The sequence below is a fragment of the Conger conger genome, chromosome 7, assembly GCF_963514075.1.
Source record: "Conger conger chromosome 7, fConCon1.1, whole genome shotgun sequence".
Classification (NCBI taxonomy): Eukaryota; Metazoa; Chordata; class Actinopteri; order Anguilliformes; family Congridae; genus Conger; species Conger conger.
In genome coordinates, this window is record NC_083766.1 from 13,526,155 (window position 1) to 13,545,761 (window position 19,607).

The 19,607-nt window shown below is 38.2% G+C and overlaps 1 protein-coding gene across 1 annotated transcript; it reads right to left on the bottom strand.

Moving 5' to 3' along the window:
* Nucleotides 1–1,823: 1,823 nt before the first annotated feature.
* LOC133132951 (melatonin receptor type 1C-like) lies at nt 1,824–19,385 on the bottom strand. Its single transcript, XM_061248797.1, has 2 exons — nt 19,187–19,385; nt 1,824–2,689 (listed from the first exon to the last, which is right to left on the bottom strand). The coding sequence occupies exons 1-2, from the start codon at nt 19,383–19,385 to the stop codon at nt 1,824–1,826; spliced, it is 1,065 nt and encodes a 354-aa protein (XP_061104781.1).
* Between the last annotated feature and the right edge of the window lie 222 nt (nt 19,386–19,607).

Below are 19,607 nucleotides of genomic sequence, written 5' to 3' on the forward strand. Positions count from 1 at the left end.
AGGGCGTTGCAATAACAGCATTGCTAAACAGTAAATGTATTATGAATTAATAGACCAGGCTTCAGTTGTGTATTCCCTCATTACCTAAAATATTATTTGCTATTTCAAGGGAAGTTTGAAGAGTGCCTTTGTGCTTGGCATTAATTCTTATTGATCAAGACAAGGTGACCCCAAATTTTTCAATGGTAGTGTACCTCAGAGTACTTTTTTTTGCTGAATCACAATTATGTCCTCACATGTATACTTTGCTACAATTTTCACATTAAATGTCCTCTGGGGGTCATAAAGAAACTCAGACTTTAAGGAATGTCACATTAATTAAAAAAAATTAATCCTACACATTTTTATGTATTAGGTAGACTTGCAAAATATGGTTGCTGTGTGAATATAACAAAACATAATATTAATGAGGAAGATTTGAAAAATGCCTGTCCATCCTGATTTTGTATTGTTTGTTATATGCCACGCAGTTTGATATGTTATTGTATAAATGTGGTCAAACCCAGATTGAAAAAAAGAGAGGTTGACATGCTAATGATTTTATTAAATCAGTGGAGTGGTTAAGCCCGCTTCTAGAAAAAACAAGCCTGTTCTTCGTCAATCTCCCGTCAGTGAGGGATTGACAGTTTTAAAATAAACCCCCAGTTGATTTTGAAACTGCAGTAAAATGTACCTGTGAGTAACCATTTTAGGTTATTTGTGTAGGAAATGGGCGGACTTTCTATATAGTCCCCCTATTTTAGGAGAGCAAAAGTAATTAGACAGTTGTTTCTGGTCTCAGCTGTTTCTGGTTAGTAAAGTGTATTCAATCGCTTCCTTTATAAAGGTTTAAGAAAGCTTTCAGTGTCTATTCTTGATTCTAGGCTTTTGATTTCCAGAGTCAGTTATTGGCATTTGTAAAGATGAGGGCCAGAGTTGTACCAATTAAAGTCAAGCAAGCCTTTATTGAGGCAAAAAAATAAAAAAAGAACATGGACAAAACAAAAGGCTTACCGAAACAAACAAGAAGAAAAGATCAGCTAAATAATGGTCATATAATGTAGAAATGTCTTTTTTATCAGAAAACCTATCTTATCAAATGTATGTATATGAATATATTAATATCACATTGTAGGTTTTTACATTTCTCAATGCTCTTAATCCCAGAAAAAAACTTCACAGAAGAAACAGGTTGATGAAGTAAACATCAATGTGTGTTTTAAGAGATTTGTCACTTCACTTTTTGTCAAAATAAAGCTGATTTACAGAGCCACAACATGGTGGGAAAGTGTATGAATAAACATTCTCATGAAATTTTCTTCCTGATTGATGAAATTGTATTGAAAAACCTGAATACTGCCAAACAAAAAATAGAAAGGATTGCAATATGTATTTTCCTCTTTGAACTATTAATCTTAAATTATAAAAAAACAAATATCTAACAGTAATGATGGGTGGCCTGTAGTGTAGTGGTTAAGGTACATGACTGGGACCCGCCAGGTCTGTGGTTCTAATCCCGGTGTAGCCACAATAAGATCCGCACAGCCGTTGGGCACTTGAGCAAGGCCCTTAACCCTGCATTGCTAAAGGGGAGAATTGTCTCCTGCTTAGTCTAATCAACTGTATGTTGCTCTGGATAAGAGCGTCTGCCAAAATGCCAATAATGTAATGAAAATAACCAAAGTTACATATCTCATTTTCCAAAAAAGGAAGTATGTACACATAGGCACACAGTGATAATTCAGGAAATGTTTTAAATAAAACTAATAAAACACATTCCTTCCCATTTTGATTCACATATGACAAGCAGAGAAAATACTGTAAATACAGAGACTGCATTATTTTCACAGGTTCACTTCTGCCAAGTTGTTATTTGTTACTGCAGCTGAGGGCTTACTCTTCAGGCCTTCTGTCCCACATTTGGAGGTGTCCGTGAACAGAATACGAGGGGTGCATAGTGCTAAAATGATCCGTTTGTATTCCTTACGGAAGTTTTGGTTGAGCAGCCCATATATTACAGCATTGAGGCAACTGTTAAAGTAAGCCATGAAGTAGCTTGTGACAAAGAGCCACTCAGGGATGTTAGGAGCTACCTTTGTGGGGTTGATGGCCACAGCTAAGCCAATAAAATTCAGTGGGCCCCAGCATACAGCAAACAAGACAAAGACTACAAACATGGTCAGGAAGTTCCTGAAGTCACTGGGCTTTATTTTCTGCTTGTTATCAGGTTTCACCCGATGCTTTACCTGGATGACCAAGACCCAAATCTGTAGGTAACAAAAAGAGACCACCAAGAGAGGTACAAGGAAGTGGATCACCACCACAGAAATGGTGTAATAGGAACTAACAGTCTGGGCAAAAGTGCATGAGAAGATGCGAGGATCGTACTGTAGGGAGCCCACAAAAAAGTTTGGCACTGTGGCGAGGGCGGTGAGAATCCACGTCAGACACAAATAGCAGCAGGTGCTCTTGATGCTGAAGAGCCGGTCATACTGCAGACTGTGGCAGATGTAGCAGTAGCGGTTGATGGCAATGGCAGTGATGTTGAAGATGGAACCGATAACACTGAGGCCCATGATGAAGCCACTGGCTTGGCAATGCATGTCTCCCATGGTCCAGTCATTATGGAAAATGGCCACGAGGGCCAGTGGATAGGGGTACACTGCTACCACAATGTCTGCCACTGACAAACTAACCACAAAAATATTCCCTGTAAATGAGAGAAAGAGAGAGGTATTAGTAGAGTGGGGGGGGGGAGCAAGAATTTAACCTCTGTCTTTTATTATCAGGCTACAGGAAGCATTTACAAACTGTGATAGTTGCCCGAGGAGATACAAAGTACTAACTGACAGGGTTCCCAAACTTTTGAACAGGGCCCTTTTCAGTTTTTCATTATTTTGAAACTGTCAAAAATAAAAATAAAAAGTAATCTGGCTTTAAAATGTGGAGAAATGTGTCATGTTTAACTTTGTAACATTCAGGTTCGCTTCTGTTCACCAAGATGTTAATTGTAAAAGGCCTTTTGACTAAAATGTGATCACACATAAATTTGCACACAGATTTCTGAAAGTATTGATAAATGAGGCCCAATGTGTTAACTTCTGAACTGTAAATTTTTGTTCTCATATTGGAACATGTTGTTTTGATGTAGAGAAATGGTATCAAGGATTGTTAGAATATACCTGTGGCGAGGTGAGGGTTGTAAACCTTGACCATGGCATGGGGAGGCTTGGGCTTTATTGCCCAGCTTTGCAAATAAGAGGCTAATAAGCATCTAACCTGTTGTTCTTGTGAGTCTTTTTAACTTTAGGGGGACATACCAGAAATTCTGAAATTCATGCACATTTTTCAAAGATTCAACTTTTCACTCTAATTGTGATGCTGATTATATCATTTGTAATGAAAAATTACAAATTATTTTATACATTAATTAATTAATACATAAAAAGCCAACAAATGTGTTCCATACTGTATCAGCATCATTTACAGCTGATACAGCTTGAGTCTCACTCCCAATGCCAATAAAGATCCATTCAAATGCAAAGAGTTTTAGTATCACTTGTAGAACAATGTGAAAATAAGATCAATAAGGGTCACAGACATCAGGAAGTCATGGCATGCAAAGGATATGCAACAAAATACTAAACATGACTACTTTCATTTACATAGCATTGCTGTGTCCCAAACATTATGGTGCCCTGAAATATGGGGCCTATTTATAAACTTTGTTAAAATCTGACAATGTTTTTATTACACATCTCAAAGTGTAATCGAGTACAGAGGCAAATAAATAAATGATGGGTCTTTTATGGCACTGTATATCCTATTGCAGAAGTTAGTGCTGCTGTAACTTCCGTTTCAGTGTGCCTTTAAATATTTCATTGTCAGCTAAGGTTAGATAGCTGGGTTAGATCTGGGTGCTGTAGCCTACTGTTAATGGACCATAAAAATTGGTTTGATTTAGTCACGCTAACACCAGGTGTGACTGGTGACTAATAGACTTACCTTTAAGAAGATGTATCTGTGTCTGAACAGTACATTATTAACATTATTATTCAAGTGTCATAAAGTTTGTCTGCAGTTTCACCTCACTGTGCCTTGCAACATATAGCTATTTATAAGTTCTGTATGTATATACACTCAGTAGGCACTTTATTTGGTATTTATTAGACTTATTTTTTAGACTTATTGGTTCAGCTGTAGCCTATCCAATTTTAATGCATTGTGTGTTCAGAGATGCACTTCTGCATACCACTGTTCTAATGTGTGGTTATTTGCATTCCTGTCACCTTCTTGTCAGCTTTGACCAGTCTGACTATTCTCCTCTGACCTCCCAAATTAACAATGCATTTCCTCCTGCAGAACTGCTGCTTACTGGGTGTTTTTTGTTTTTGTCATTCTCTGCAAACTCTAGAGACTGTTGCACGTGGAAATCCAAGGAGATCAGCAGTTTCTGAAATACTCAAACCACCCTGTCTGGCACCAACAATCAGTCCACGGTCAAAGTCACTTGGATTACATTTTTTCCCCATTCTGATGGTTGATGTGAACATTAACTGAAGCTCCTGACCCGTATCTACAAGACTTTATGCATTGCACTGCTGCCACATGATTGGCTGATTAGTCAATAGCACAAATAAGTAGGTGTACAAGTGTTCCTAATAAAGCATTCAAAGAAGATAGGCCTAAGCTTTAGACCTAAGCTTTAATCTTTTATTAAAAAACACAACTTGCAATCAATTGTGTTTGTGAATACATGAAAATGAATTGGTTGTATAATTTTGTTAAAACAATGGCCAATGTTAGTTTTATTAAGTTTCTGACTTCACCTTACTAAAACTAAACATACAGTATTTGTTTTAAGAGCTACTGCCTTTTCATGGTAATAATTGTATAGCCCAATTATGTATTATGTCATTCATATCAGTCAGTCACATGCCAAATTGCTGCAAACGTTAATCAAAGAAGTGAAAGTGATACAGTATTCACAACCACCCATTGCTGATCCTGTCTGTTGTTCTTTATATCTGCGGCTAGCCATTGCTCTTGGCAGACCTGTCACTATGCATTAGTGCAGCCATGGATATTTAATGTATCCATGCATCCACGGTTGTGCTCGACTTCATTCGGCATTCTAACGTCATGTAGTCTTTTGTGTCCTTGTAGCATTGAATGGACCACTCTGTGTTCAGATCACATCAGTGGGTGCACTGGGCTTTGTTCCAGCCATTTTGTCTTCCTGTCAGTATCATTCAGAACAATTTACATAATGCAAAAGACTGTGGCCATAGTGCTACTGAAAGCCCTACATCCTCAGCTGTATGCCATTGAGCTAAATGTTAAGTCACAAACAATAACTGTATGCAAACTATATTTTGTGTATGGTGCATCACTGAAGTCGATTCATTTTGCTGATTTAAAAAAAAAAAAAAACAATCAACAATATTTATACAGCAGAAGTTATTTTTTGCCATTGTGAGAACATAAGATGCAAACATTATGTTTTAAAAAATTCCAAGAAAACACACATACACCCTAACATAGCATTAATGAGTATTAATTAAGAGATGCGGGTACTGGGCTAATATGGCCTCTATTTTGTGTTTATGTTGCAGCATTCTCTAGTGTACTGAAGACAAATGTGTGAGTTTGTCTCATTTTCCAGCATCATACTGTTGCTCACAAGACTCTGGCTATGCTCCTTAGGTATAAAAAAACTTTTCTTTCTTCAAAGAAAACTGTAAGCTCATGTGCGAAACCTAAAATTATCCATAGATTTTTCAACTCATCATCCTGGTTTAGCATTTATGACCACACCAGCGTGTTACTGAAATACAGATCTTACACTGTGGAAATGTCTTGAGAATATATTTTAGCTGGTTTTAGCACACAATCATTTTTGTTTATCCTTTTCGTCATTTTATTAAACCTTATTTGTCATTTTAGTAAAGTAAATGGTCATAAATAATGTTTTGTACTTACATGGGAACTAAAATAGTTGTATTCCAAATCATCACAATAATGAAATGTTTGTATTTTATTTGGCAGTCTTTTGAATGTTACAGTGGTTTGTCTAGAAGTTGTAAAAATATCAGCATAGTACCAGGCTTTGTAGGAACTGTGACAGTAACAAGTAAGGCTTTATATGTAAATCGGAGCGGGGTCGGAGGAGTTTGGTCCTAAAAGTTACCCACAAGACGTGACATAACCACTGATATTTTCTGGGGGCATCCCTAGAGACAATGGATACACCCCAGAGGAGGAAGAGGTAAACAAGAAAGGGATGAAATAACTCCCCGGCAATTAGCCAACCAATAAAACGACCCATCAATGTTCGAGAAGTTTAGTCGAGTGAGGAAACAAACGGTAGGGAAACTCAACCTTACGTCCTACAGATTATGGTGGTAGGCGAGTAGAATATAGGTATGCCTATAGTGCAAGGGAGATGCCTACCCAGGCTCCCAACTACCTTATAGCCTACCTAGGACCAGAACGTGAAATAAAAGACATACAAGACATCCTGTCTCGGATTCCACAGCGGGAATACTGGCCCTAACACTAGAATACATAAAACAGGATTACTTTAGAAAGAAATGGGAACCCATGAAACCCTACTTGAACAATGGAAGCAGAACGCCTATACCAAGGCTAGAATACACAAGAGAACCATGTGGAAGCAACCCAACTACACAACCCACCACGAAGACCTCCTCCTTACATCCCCGGGTACCAAAGTTGCGTAATGTTCTCTCCGTTACCTTCAACATTAGTGTATAGCCTCAGTGCAATACGTAAAATAGCCAACACTATGGCGAGAACGAAAACACTGCATTTGAATAAGTAACAAAAATAAATACCTCACTATTAAAAAATTAACGTAAATCGGCTGTCAGCCGTGGAAACAGCACACCACGGAAAAACAACACACTTGCCCCAAACCACAGGAAGTCTGAGCCAATCAACTTAATTACAAGTGGGCCTCAGCACTTCTGCCACCCACCTTAAACTCATCTTACCGCTCCTTACTTAACAAAGGCAGCATTTAACACCAGGCGAGAAACAAACTAGGTAGACAATAGATCAATATCTGAGAGCAAGTGTGCAGCACAGAGTGAGAAACTCCCACCCTAACACTTGGCCAAGACAGAAGGAAGATTCTTCCCAAAGGAATCCTGTCCTCCAACTGTCATATGCTTGCCATTTGTGCACTAAAATTAAAAACGCAAATAGGCAGATGAGGTGGACTTTACTCATTCCCCTAACATGCTAACAAACTGCTGCATGTTCAGCTCCTTAGGCCGTCAACACCATGGGTAAATTATACTGGTCCGTCCACACCTCGCATTAGTGCACAAACAAAATAAAAAGTTTAACAGTCCTGATGAAGTATGACAAGCCCCGGTTAACCCGGACTTAAATAGAAAGGCACACAGCTGACCTTCATCTGTAATCAGACCACACGTAGCAGACAATTGCAATCAGTAGTCAGCACAAGGGTATTAATTACCTGATAGCCAAAGTGGACTAATCATCACATTGGCAAAAGTAGCGTCGCAAAAAAAGGTAGTGCCTGGAAATTACTATGAAAAAAGCAGAGAACCATGACATTATAAATCACATGGATTCCTAAATCACATGAATTGGGACACTGCATTTCAAATAAAGGCGGCGAGATTTTGGAAATGTAGAGTGTCACTCATTAAACATGGTTGTTTGTCCTACACCCCATATGTCCCCTGTGATGTGGCAGCAAAGCAGCGTTGCTCTAAAAAGCTGTCAGCTTATCACTCACAGCTGCCAGATCTCCCGAAGATTTTCTGTTATAAAGTAAGGATATAGCCCTGTTGTAAGTCTCACTTAGATTGCATCACAACAGGCAGTGGTAAATAGTATCAAAGCAAGTCTTCACCAAGTTATCTTTAAAAAGGCTGCCTTATAGGCCGTGATTCATCAGCCCTGAAAGTTTTCAAAAGTTTTTTTTTCTTTCTTTTTTCAAACTTGCAGGTTTTCAAATGCGAGTGAGAATACAAGGCAAGGAAGCAAATAGGAGGCAAGGAAGCAAATAACCTGCTACTTAGAAAACAGTTGATGCACCTCTTAATATTGAGCTTTTGACCCACATCTTCAGAAACAAGCAAGTTGCAGCATTTAAAGCTTAGTGTTTTGTCCTCCTGTGTCTCTCATATGCTGCCTCAGAAATTTGCCTTGCCTTGTTAGCCTTGTTAATACAACCATATAGGATATATAGCTACGATCTTATTTGTAAACAAAAGGCACCATTTCTCCTACATAAAATTCAAAATGTTGAATGTGTCATTTACTGAGGTCTTAATAGCAGGGAAGGCAGTGGCAGCTTGCATAATTTCTTAATGACTTTATTCTGTCCCCTGACTAAAATGGTATTTTATTACTCATTGGCACACCCTAGTATTTAGTTAAGTTTATTCGTTAATTTAATTATACTAGCAGCCATACTATCATACACCCTGCTTCGGCCAAATGGCCGCAGAGAAGCAGGTAAGTACTTGGATGGGAGAACTCCTTGGAAAATGAAGTTGCTGCTGGAAATCTGGTGTTGGTGGGGGGTGATCTTCCCTCTGGTCAAAATAAACTGGATGGGAAGTTAAACTGAGGTCCTGACTCACTGTGTTTTAAACCGTCATTGCAAAGAGAAAGGAGTTCCCTGGTGTTCAGGCTAAATTCCATACCTGGCTCTCTCATCATGCTACCTAATCATCCCAATTTAATTGGCTAAAATAATTGCTCTCTCCATCTGCACCTCAGCTGATGTGTAGTGACTATTCTGGTGTTCAGGTGAGTGCTGAGGTCAGTTTCCCCTCATCACTGTAAAGTGCTTTGAGTATGAGAAATTAATTTATATTATAATTTATTTTAATAAGAAGTCAGAGAAGCACTGGTTTAATGGTTCACAGTCACAGCGTGACTTTTTGATTTCATGATTATGTTATGACATTAATTATCTGTTTGCAAGAAAATGTGATTTTGTATACTGTTGGGACCTAAGGCATCAGTGTGACAAATATGTATGCCTGATTATGGTATTTCACTACTAGGGCCAAGAAAGCGTGTAATTTCTAAGTTTGCAGGGTGTATCATATGACTTGAAAAAATGATGGATGAAGGCAGAATGAAGGCATTCAGTTTCTAACAGAAAAGTGATTGTGCCCCATCTGGGCCCTCAGAAAAGATGAAGATCAAAGAGAAAATTCAAATGACCTCATTTTATAGCAATACAATAAGCAAACAATTTAGAAAGAAAATCACAGCAGTAAGTTTATACTCTTCTCGTTTTACATTCATTTGTGTGATATGTTCCAGCACAATTCAAAGAAATCTTATGGTAGCTACCTGCCCCTGAGAGTAACTGTAAATAAGTTTATATGTTTGTGAAGTTATCCCCAATATTTCACTGTAATATACAATTTAATTGTTTTCCTAGATCTTTACTGGCTACAAAATCCCTTGCATTTTCAATCCACATTCATTTCTCTGCAAAATAACAAAATAAAATGAAATTAACTAATAAAGAAAAACAAAAATCAACTGCAAGACTTCTGTATGGTCTACTGTGTGCAGTTGCAGAATGGAAAATAAGCAGTTAACTAACTTCACATGTCTTAAGTGTTATTATCATGTGTACCCCCCAGAAAGCTGGGAGTGAACTTAACTGATGCAAAGAGCATACAACTATGAAATTAGGCAGGACATTAGGGAAGTAATAAAAAAATAAACCTGTTTACAGAATTGAACTTAATTGAACTTGTACATTTCAGATGAATGTTTTATCTGCGTCCAGGATTTTGAAGTTATGCTAATGTAGATTGTATAAACAATAAAAATAGTTTTACTGGCCCTGGATGATAGTTCATGGCTACCTGTAGGTCTGTAATACCTGATATGAGACAGATGCATTCCCTCTCCAAATTACCTGGCTTTGAGGAGTCAAATGGAATACTGAATTAAGTGCAAAAATGTTTCAATGCTTACTGGCAGCTAGGTAGCATGGTGTTTTTACACATCAGTAATATTTTACTTTTTTTAAGATTTACGCCAGGTCTGCTTTTAATCAGCACCATTTAGGATCTTCTTTGTCTGTCACCGACAGCAGCAAGTTAACACAAATCTGGTGAGAAACATTTACAAACCAAAAAAATGTAGGCTGTTGAAGGTGATGCCAAAATAGTCTGAAGACATTTCAGTGTCTGTTGCGAGCTTGGCTGCAGCAGTTTGAATTTGAACAGTCATATTCGGTCACGTCAGATTATCACACTTTCTGCCCTGTGTCTACCGACCCTCGGCAAGGATGTGCTAACTGCATGTTTACACGTGCATTATCTGTAAATACTAGGCACTGGCAAATTAGAAGTCCCACTTCATTTCCATAATTTCATGACTCAATGCTTTAGTGCAGCTGAGCAATTGCAAAAAAGGCTGGTATAATATGAATAAATTCATTGTGGGTGTGATGGGGGTTTCTTATTCATATGTAGAGAGACGTGATGAGGGATTTCAAGAAATCATATTGAAAGGATTAAAGGTATTTTTTATGTTCCTCGATATCAAACATAAATAAATATTGGTCAGATAGCAAAAGATTAAAAAAATTATAGTTGATAAAATAATCTATCATTAAGACACACTGGAGATTCAAGCTATTCCCCCAATATTTTTTCCCAAAATGTTGAACCAAACATGAAATAGTTCATAGTGTGACTGTCCGGAACATGGTTTACAGTGTTTATACTTGAATAAGTCCAGAAAAAAATAAATAGTTCAATGTGTCTCACATGCTTTGTGGTCCAAATCCAAACTCCAAACTCCAAATCCAAACAAAAAATGGACTATTTTGCAATTTGCAATTTGGAATTTTTAATATTCACATGGATAAAAGGCTAGTAATTTGGGAGACAAAAGGAAGGCAACACACAAAGTGTAATAAGCATATAAGTGCATCATGATTGCAGGTGTAGGAGAGAAACAAATGAAGTTATACTGTACTGTATGTAGTATCTGATCCACACTAAGGAGCAGAAGGTGGCAGTAATGCACCTGGATGTCAATCACCGTAAAACAAAAAAGAAGAAGAAGGTTTTGTTATTGCTAATTAGATTTTCCCCTTTCGTTCCATTTAAGAACAGTACGTTATAGTGCCACAACCAACTGCTAATTTCATTATGGGCAGAAGAAAAAGTATGTCCGAAGATGCTGTTACAAGCGTCTCTATGAGCCATTACTCTGTAATAATGTAAAATGTAATATTTATTTCCCCCCTCAAACAAAACATATTTTAAATGTTTAAGCTAGTGCTAAAGACTATAACAACGCAGGGTGAATCTTCCCAGACTGGGAAGGAACAGGAGGCAGCTGGCAGAGATCCTCTACAGTCAGCCTCTCCATCATGCTGCTGCCACTGCTGTTTCAACTTGGTAGGCACGCCTTTAAACCATAGGATGCAAAAGAATGCAGATTTTTTATTTTTTATCATTCATTTCAAACATGCAATTGATAAGATGAATATACCTTCTCCACTGGGCCCTGTACTCCACAATTGTAGAGTTCACATGTTCTCAGCTTTTCTTTCAGAGTAATTTTACAAAATTTGGTTTCAGCATGTAGAAATTACATCAGTTTGTATAGATAGAACCCACATCCCCTATTTAAGGTCACCATAATGTTTGGGACAAATTGCTTCACAGGTGTTTCTGATTAGTCTTGTGTGTTAAATTGCTTCCTTAGAGCAGGTAAACTTCATTACATGGCAATGTATTTTAGGTCTAGCTAGCATGGGTAGGGGTAGGCCTGTATTAAAATAACCCATAACAAACAGCAGGGCACTAAATTTAAGCCTATTGAACATACACTCAAGTAACATCCATTTGATATGAAAGGTGAGAGTGTTTAGAGATGAATGCTATTTCTTTATTACTAACTGTGTAACAAATCTGAACAATAACATTTGAAAATCATCTTATCTGGGGCACTAGCATCAATCCTGACCCACAAATACCAGACAGAGAAAAGAAAAAGGCACAGAGATTAAACTGGACACAGCATTTTGTGTGATATATTTATTTTCTTAACCTTAGCCTTTAACCTTTTTAAATTAAATGTGTGGTTGATCCAATGGTCACTGCTGTCCATAGAGACATACACACCACTTCAGCTGACATTGAACTTCACCCAAGAAATTCCACTGTGGCCAGCTATCATTTACCAATTATACATTACAATAAAAGTAATTTCATCCAATAATCTTTAACCGCTGATGTATTACACTACTTGCCTGTGTTCTACAGCAGCCATTTGTCTGTCTGCATTTGTCTTTCAATGTAACCAAGTCATGATTTATTTGAACTTAGATAGTTGTTATGGTGGTAACACTTGACACTTTACAACAAGGTTCCGTTAATTGGAATAAACTAATGTAGCTGTTAACTAGCTACTACTGAGAATTTAATTTGTCCAGCTGTGTTAGTTAATGTACTTCATAATGATTACTAATTACTACAAGTTCATCCTATGGTTTGCTAATGTGTTAATATCATGTAACAAATATGGCTAAATGGAATGTTCACACATCTTTACTCCACGTTTGGCGATCATCGTTATCTAGTTTGTAACCAAATTGGGACCGGGATTTGGGAAGGAGTAGAAATTTATACCTTAATTTCCTTCGATCCGAGGAAATTAAGGAATCATCCTCAGATCGAAATACCAGCAAGGCCACCAAACCCCGGCGAAGCAAATGTTGACTCATAACGATGCTATGACTTATTAAAAAAACTGCAAGTTATCTGGCAGTGTCCTGATAAACGTCAAACAACAAAGACAAATGACTTGTGTGTCAGTGTTGTCCTCTTTGCGTCGTGCCTAACCACCCTGCTAGCTGCGCCAATACCACAGGTTCTCATTCCATAATGCTTACTTAACAACTACATTATTTCATGGCAATTCATGAACCTTATTGTAAATAATGACCGTTGTTGCCTGGAGTAGAAATTTGGGACCATATTGCTGCGCTCACTACCTCATTTTTATCAAAAGGACAGCTACTGTTCTACAAGTTAAAGTTAATTAATTCACATGGTGGAATTACTTTTTCCTTTGGGGTTAAGTGTGGCCTTCTTACATCAACGTTTACTTATAGTAATTCAGCTCTGTATATTTGCAGTTAAATGCTGTTATGGTACTAATAGTTATGGTCCATCACAAAGCCATGCTAACAAGTATAAGTTTACAAGGAAGAAATGTTGACTGCTGAGAGCACTCTGGTATCGTCCCCACAACTGGGTGAATTATCTACATAGTGCAGATTAGATGTACTGTATGTGGAGTGATTTGCATTTCATGCATGCCTGAAGAAACAGCAGATAAGATGTAACAGCTTCTTCTGGATCTTTCCTGTGACCTAATGTTCAAAGCAATAGAAGTGTCTACCCTCCCTCATCCTACCTAATGCAAACATTATTGGGCTGGCAGAGAATTATCGGTTATATTCGCCAGTGTGGACATACAAACCAATCTTTGTTGCAAGGCTTCTTCTACTACTTCTGCCTGCACTGATAATTACTCATTCTCTGACAGCCCACAACTTTTTTATGAGCAAGAAAGTCAGTGACCACCCCCTGCACAGCCCATCAAATCCCAGCGCTTCTGCAACTGTGGGAACATATCTGAGGGACTCCATTCCACAGGACTTTCAATGTAATTGGATTTTCATAAGAATGTTGTATCATCAGACAAAGCAGTTTTTTCATCAGGACAGAAACTTTCAGCAATGTTATGAATCATAAGTTAAGGTCTGCACCACAGTATTGGGCCATCAAGCGATGATTGGTTTTAGCTCGAATGCTATGTCAATTTGCTATTTGTCAGCTTGACAGTAAATATGACGGTAAAGAAAAGCATAGAATCAAGACTAGATACTGAAATCTTTCTTATACCTGCACTAAGGAAGCACCAGACTAATCAGAAACAGCTTAGAAGCCAACTGTCCAATTACGTTCGGTCCCCTAACATAGAGGAACTATGTACTGTATAACAAGGGATGTAATCAAACACAGATTACCTGATATGGATGTAACTACCCTCAAACCAGACTGCACTTTAACCTCATATAGATTTTTAAATTCCAAATCCAATCTACTGAAGTACAGAGCCAAAAGAACATAAATTGTACCACTGACCAAATACTGACGAATTGCACTGTAATTCGCTGAGAAAAAGGAGACAGATGCATTTTGACATTTAAGTTCTGACTAATGTGCAAGGGAGTGAAATGCTTCACTTCAAAGAAGCTCAAATCTCAAAAGCACTGGACAAGCAAGGGTCTTGTTCGTTCCACTAAAAAAAGATAAGAAATCCTTTTGTGTTTCAGGGGATTTAATATCATCTTCAATAATGCTGGAGCTTCAGCAGTGGAGATGCATCATTTAGAGCTGTCATTTGGAAGACTCGTCAGGCGATGCACTCAAGTGTAAAATCAGAAGCTGATGGCATTCTCCCAGAATATTTCCACAATACTATCATTCATAAATAAAAATGTATTATATAAGCACTCCTCAGAGGGATGAAGGCAGGACATATTACGCTTCACATATGACAGATTTCATTACTTCAGATAGTAAGTCCACACACTCTGATCTGATGGCAGGATTAGGAGATCAGCGACAGAGCCATGAGTTCAGCAGAATTAGCATGGGTGCTAATTAGTTAGTTACGGAGTTGTTATTTAGTATTTAGTATTGGCTGCTAAGTATGAGTTAGATATTAGCAACTGTGAAATTCCTTAGTCATCAAACAAGTATTCTATTGGCAATTAACAGGGTGTATTGCATGGTGTTTGTGACACTCCACAGTAGGCGATTCCAGTGACATGACCCTAAACGGCGAAGGGAACCCCTCCAACCTCAGCTATCCCATGCTGATCCCCATGAGAACATCACAGTCACAGGGGGGCTATGGAACTGCCAGTCTTCCACACGGAAGGCTGACTTTGTTACTACATATAGCTCTCTCCTGTCCCTATGGCAAAGTCAGAGCTGTTGGTCAAATCGCTCCAGCTAGCCAAGTTAGGTTCTGTGATATTTTGATGCTAACATTACCGTATTTTTGCGGGAGTGTTATGTGATCGTCTGGATGGGTGGCCATCCATAAAGCAGTCTCTGCATTCAAGGGTGGAATTGGGAGTGCCCGTTACCTTCTGGGAAACATAGGCTGAAGATTCAATCATTGAGAAGTTTTGCCCCATATTTAGGAAATGGCTACACTGACGGTGATGCCTACACACATAATTTAAGCATTTAATACAAATAAGATGAACTGAAACAAGTGTGACAGTGCTCCTTTAAAGCAAGATTACTTTTTGTTTTTTACAGTTTCAAAATAGTAAAAAAAGGAAAAAGGCTCTGTGCAAAAGTTTGGAACCCTGTCAGTTAGCTGTCAGTACTTTGTAACTCGTCCTCGGGCAACTATAGCAGCTTGTAAAAGTTTCCTGTCGCCAGCTAAGAGTCTTTCAATTCTCACTTTTGGATTTTTTCCCCATTCTTCCTGGCAGAACACCTCATTCTGAAATGAAAGGATTTCAGAATGAATACATTACTATTATTTGTTGAAGGATTTAAGGTCAATTTAATTTGGCTCACGTTTAATAAATGAGGCCCAATGTGTGCAGTTCTGCTGACCAGGAGCACCCCACAAGCCTTGCTGTTTCGGAGATGCTACATTGCTACAATTACCCAGTCGTCTGGCCATAACGATTTGGCCCTTGCCAAAGTTGCTCATGTCCTTACGCATGCTCATTTTTCTTCTGCAACCAACTCGACTATGAGAACCAACTGCTAGCTTACAGTCTAATATATCCCAGACCTTGACATGTGCCGTTGTTACAAAATAATTAATGTTATTTCCTTAATCTGTGAATGGTATAATGGTCTAATGGTATAATGTATTGGCTCATCGGTGTATACCATTTACATTTATTCCACTGTTATTATGTTTAATGCAATTTGCTGTAGAGTTCTCAGATTAAGCATTTCATTGACATAAGCATGCTGTCGCCTCTCATATAGTGATATAGAATGGGCCACCATCTTGTAAATGTTATTGGCACTGACAAACTTTTTGTTTTGGGTGTTTCCCATAAGTGAGACATTTTCTGACTATGCGGGAGCAGAGAGCAGGGTGTTCCCTGCTCGTGATGGACCCAGGCAAAATATGTTTACTGTGAAATAAAGAAAGGCGATGGATGGAAAACAGCTTTTTCCACAACAAATTGGGAGCCTCTCTCTAGGGTTGTCAAATTTATAATTTCATTCAAATTCAAATTTATATGTCTGAGCCTTGTCTCCATTACAATTCATTTGATCTACAGATAGAACACTGGTATTCAGGTTTTCCAGCAAAAGGATACAGCTTCTGAGCCAAACCCCAATCAGACGTGTGCTGTCTTGTCATTCAGGATTCAGATGTACATGTTCACTGTGTGCCCACACATAGATGAGTAACTAGTGGTTCTCGTTCTCACGAGTAGATAAAATAAATAAATGGATGCGTCGTCACACTGGCAGTGCACACAAAACAATAATCAAAAGCCACAAGAGGGTTCAACACCCTCAATGTATCTTCAGTTTCAAAATAAACCAAGTAACGGGAACCTATGGGAAATCTACTCAAACTATGAAGATTAACAGCAGATGAAAGTATTGCAATATATACTTACATTGACAGAGAACAAAAGCCTAATTTTGATAACAACATCAATTTCGTACCCCATCCAGCCATCCATCCATTATCTTAACCCGCTTATCCTGAACAGGGTCGCAGGGGGGCTTTAATTAATGCGCTTATACTGACTTTTATAATTTTGGCTGTGGTCCAGCTTATTGCAGCATGCTTGTACAGCCTATTACGTTCTAAAAATTGATTTTTAATCAAGGAAAATTCTGAAAATGCCCATCCATAGGTGACAGCTTTATCACTGTCTGCTTCACAGTACAGATACAGAAGACGACAGATCTACTGTCTATGACATAGTAGGCTGATCGGGAAAAGTGAGTTTTACAAGCGTGCATTTTCTGTATTTATACACTTTACCAGAAACAAATCTATCTCCTGCCAGTAATGCAGATTTCACCTCCTTTCCCCCTCTCATTTGGGCCTCAGGAGACAGCTCTCCTACATTATAAAATGTGGGATGTACACATGCTTGAGGCCCTCAGCTGAAGACTAAAAATATAAGTGAACATGGTGTTTTCTTACTGAAACATAACCAAGATGCAACTACCTATTTTATTTAGCATTGTGAAAATGCTATTCACAATTTTCAATTAAATAACATAAATAGGCCTATAGCTATATCAATTCTATATTAAGTATATGTCTTACATAGGCTACAGTCCCATCCAAAAGTACTGGAACAGTAAGGTCAATTTCTTTGTTTTTGTTTCACACTGAAGACAATTGAGTTGGAGATGACAGGTCTGAATTTCGGCTTTTATTTCCTGGTATTTTTATCAAGATTTGTTGAACAACTTTGAACATATCACCTTTTGTATCAGACCACCCACTGTTTAGGTGAGCCAAAGTATTGGAACATGAGACTGACGGGTGTTTCTTGTTGCCCAGATGTGTCCTGTTAGATTGATTTGTTAAACAATAAATAGTTCTGAATGTCTCTTGGTTTTAGTCTTGAGTTTTGCCTGTGAAGACTGCATTTGTGTTAGAAAAGATAAACCAACATGGAGACCAGAGAGCTGTATTTAGAAGAAAAGCAACCCATTTTGAAGCTTAGAAAAAAGGGGAAAGGAAATCCATTGCACAAATAGCTTGTACAACAACTTGGAATGTCATGAAAAAAGAAAGAAACTGCTGGCGTACAGACATCAAACAGATCGAGCAAGGAAAACAGGAGTTGAAGACAGAAACATTGTGAGAGCTGTGAAGAAAAAACACAAATCATCAGTCAGTGACATCACAAACAAGCTCCACAGGGCAGAGATGAAGGTATCTCAATCAACCGTTCAAAGAAGACTTTGAGAGCAGCAATATAGAGGCTATACCAAAAGATGCAAATCACTCATCAGTAGTAAGAATGGGACAGTGATATTACAACTTGCAAAGAAGTGCAGAGATGAGCCACAAAAGTTCTGGAACAAGGTTTTATGGACTGATGAGACCAAGATTAACCTCTACCATGGAAAGGCCAGGGTGTGGAGAAAGAAGAGATCTGCTCATGATCCAAAACATTGGAAGTATCATAGCTGCTTCTGGAGTGGGCTCACTAATCTTTATTGATGATGTAACTCATGATGGTTGCATCATCATAAGTCTACAAAAGCATTCTGTCTGGCAACTTACGGATAAAGGCGTCCAAACTGTTTGGGAAGAACTGCATCATGCAGCAAGACAATGACCCAAAACATACTGCCAACACAACAAAGGACTTCATTAGGGAGAAAAAATAGAAGGTTTTCGACTGGACAAGTCAATTAGCAGATCTTCTGCAATTGAGCATGCATTTCACCTCCTGAAGAGGAGACTGAAGGGACAAACAAACAACAACTGAAAGAGGCTGCAGTAAAAACATCACCAAAGAAGAGTGCAACAGTTTGGTGATATTAATGGGTCACAGGCTTGATGCAGTTATTGCAAGAAAGGGATATGTTACCAAATATTAAGTGTTATTTACTTTCATTTACTTAAAACCTCTCTGTTCCAATACTTTTGCTCACCTACAAATTGTGTAGTCTGATACCAAAAGGTGCTATGTAGTAGTTTAACACATCTAGGTGTCAATACCAAGACGTAAAAGCTGAAATTCTGAACTCGTGTCTCTTTTCAGCTGTCTTCAGTGTATTGCAAAAACAAAGGAGAGGAGAGAATTAAGTCAAGTCATGTCAAAATCTTAAATTTCACATGCAACGAATGCGCTCCATTCTTCTCTATTTGGTGTGAATTCGGCTAGTTGTTATAATGGGACCCCTTTGTGTGATTTAAAAAGACATTTTTTAGAAACTTTAAACGCTTAATGATTAAGTGTTTATTCAAGAAAAAATGGCTGTTAAATATATTTTCTTTTAGCGATTTACAAGTAATGCTCAATACTTAAATCGAACCTAACAACATATTCGTGGAAATGGACATATGCCAATGGACATATGCCACTTTAAATGATAAAGAGTCTTACCCGCATTCCTGAGCTTCTTGTTCCTAAACACTGATAAAATGACAAGCATGTTTCCGAGGATGTCAACAACGATGGTGAAGATCAGCACGCTAGCTAGCGCTGTCGTCACCCCGGCAGATGCACTTTGCGCTATAATGCTGCTTTGATTCAGAGCGTGGGATAAACAATCGATACAGCTCATGTTCACCTCAGACTCCATATTGTCAACAAATATGACGGCTCATCAATACTTTTTACCCCAAAACAGAACATTAAAACGGTCTTATTGTATCTATCCGAAAACTTTTCCCATGTCAGTGGAATTGTCCTTGGCCAAAATAGCCTACTGCTCAGCATAAACATTGACTATGTCGGCGATTCCCCAAATATGCGTAATTTAATTCACATTGTAATTAATAGTTTAGTAGACTCGGGTGCTCCT

Coding starts and splice junctions, on each gene's coding strand:
- LOC133132951 (XM_061248797.1), bottom strand. CDS start 19,385: ATGGAGTCTGAGGTGAACATGAGCTGTATCGATTGTTTATCCCACGCT. Junction 2,690..19,186: donor CAAGAAGCTCAGGAATGCGG/GTAAGACTCTTT, acceptor TCTCATTTACAG/GGAATATTTTTGTGGTTAGT.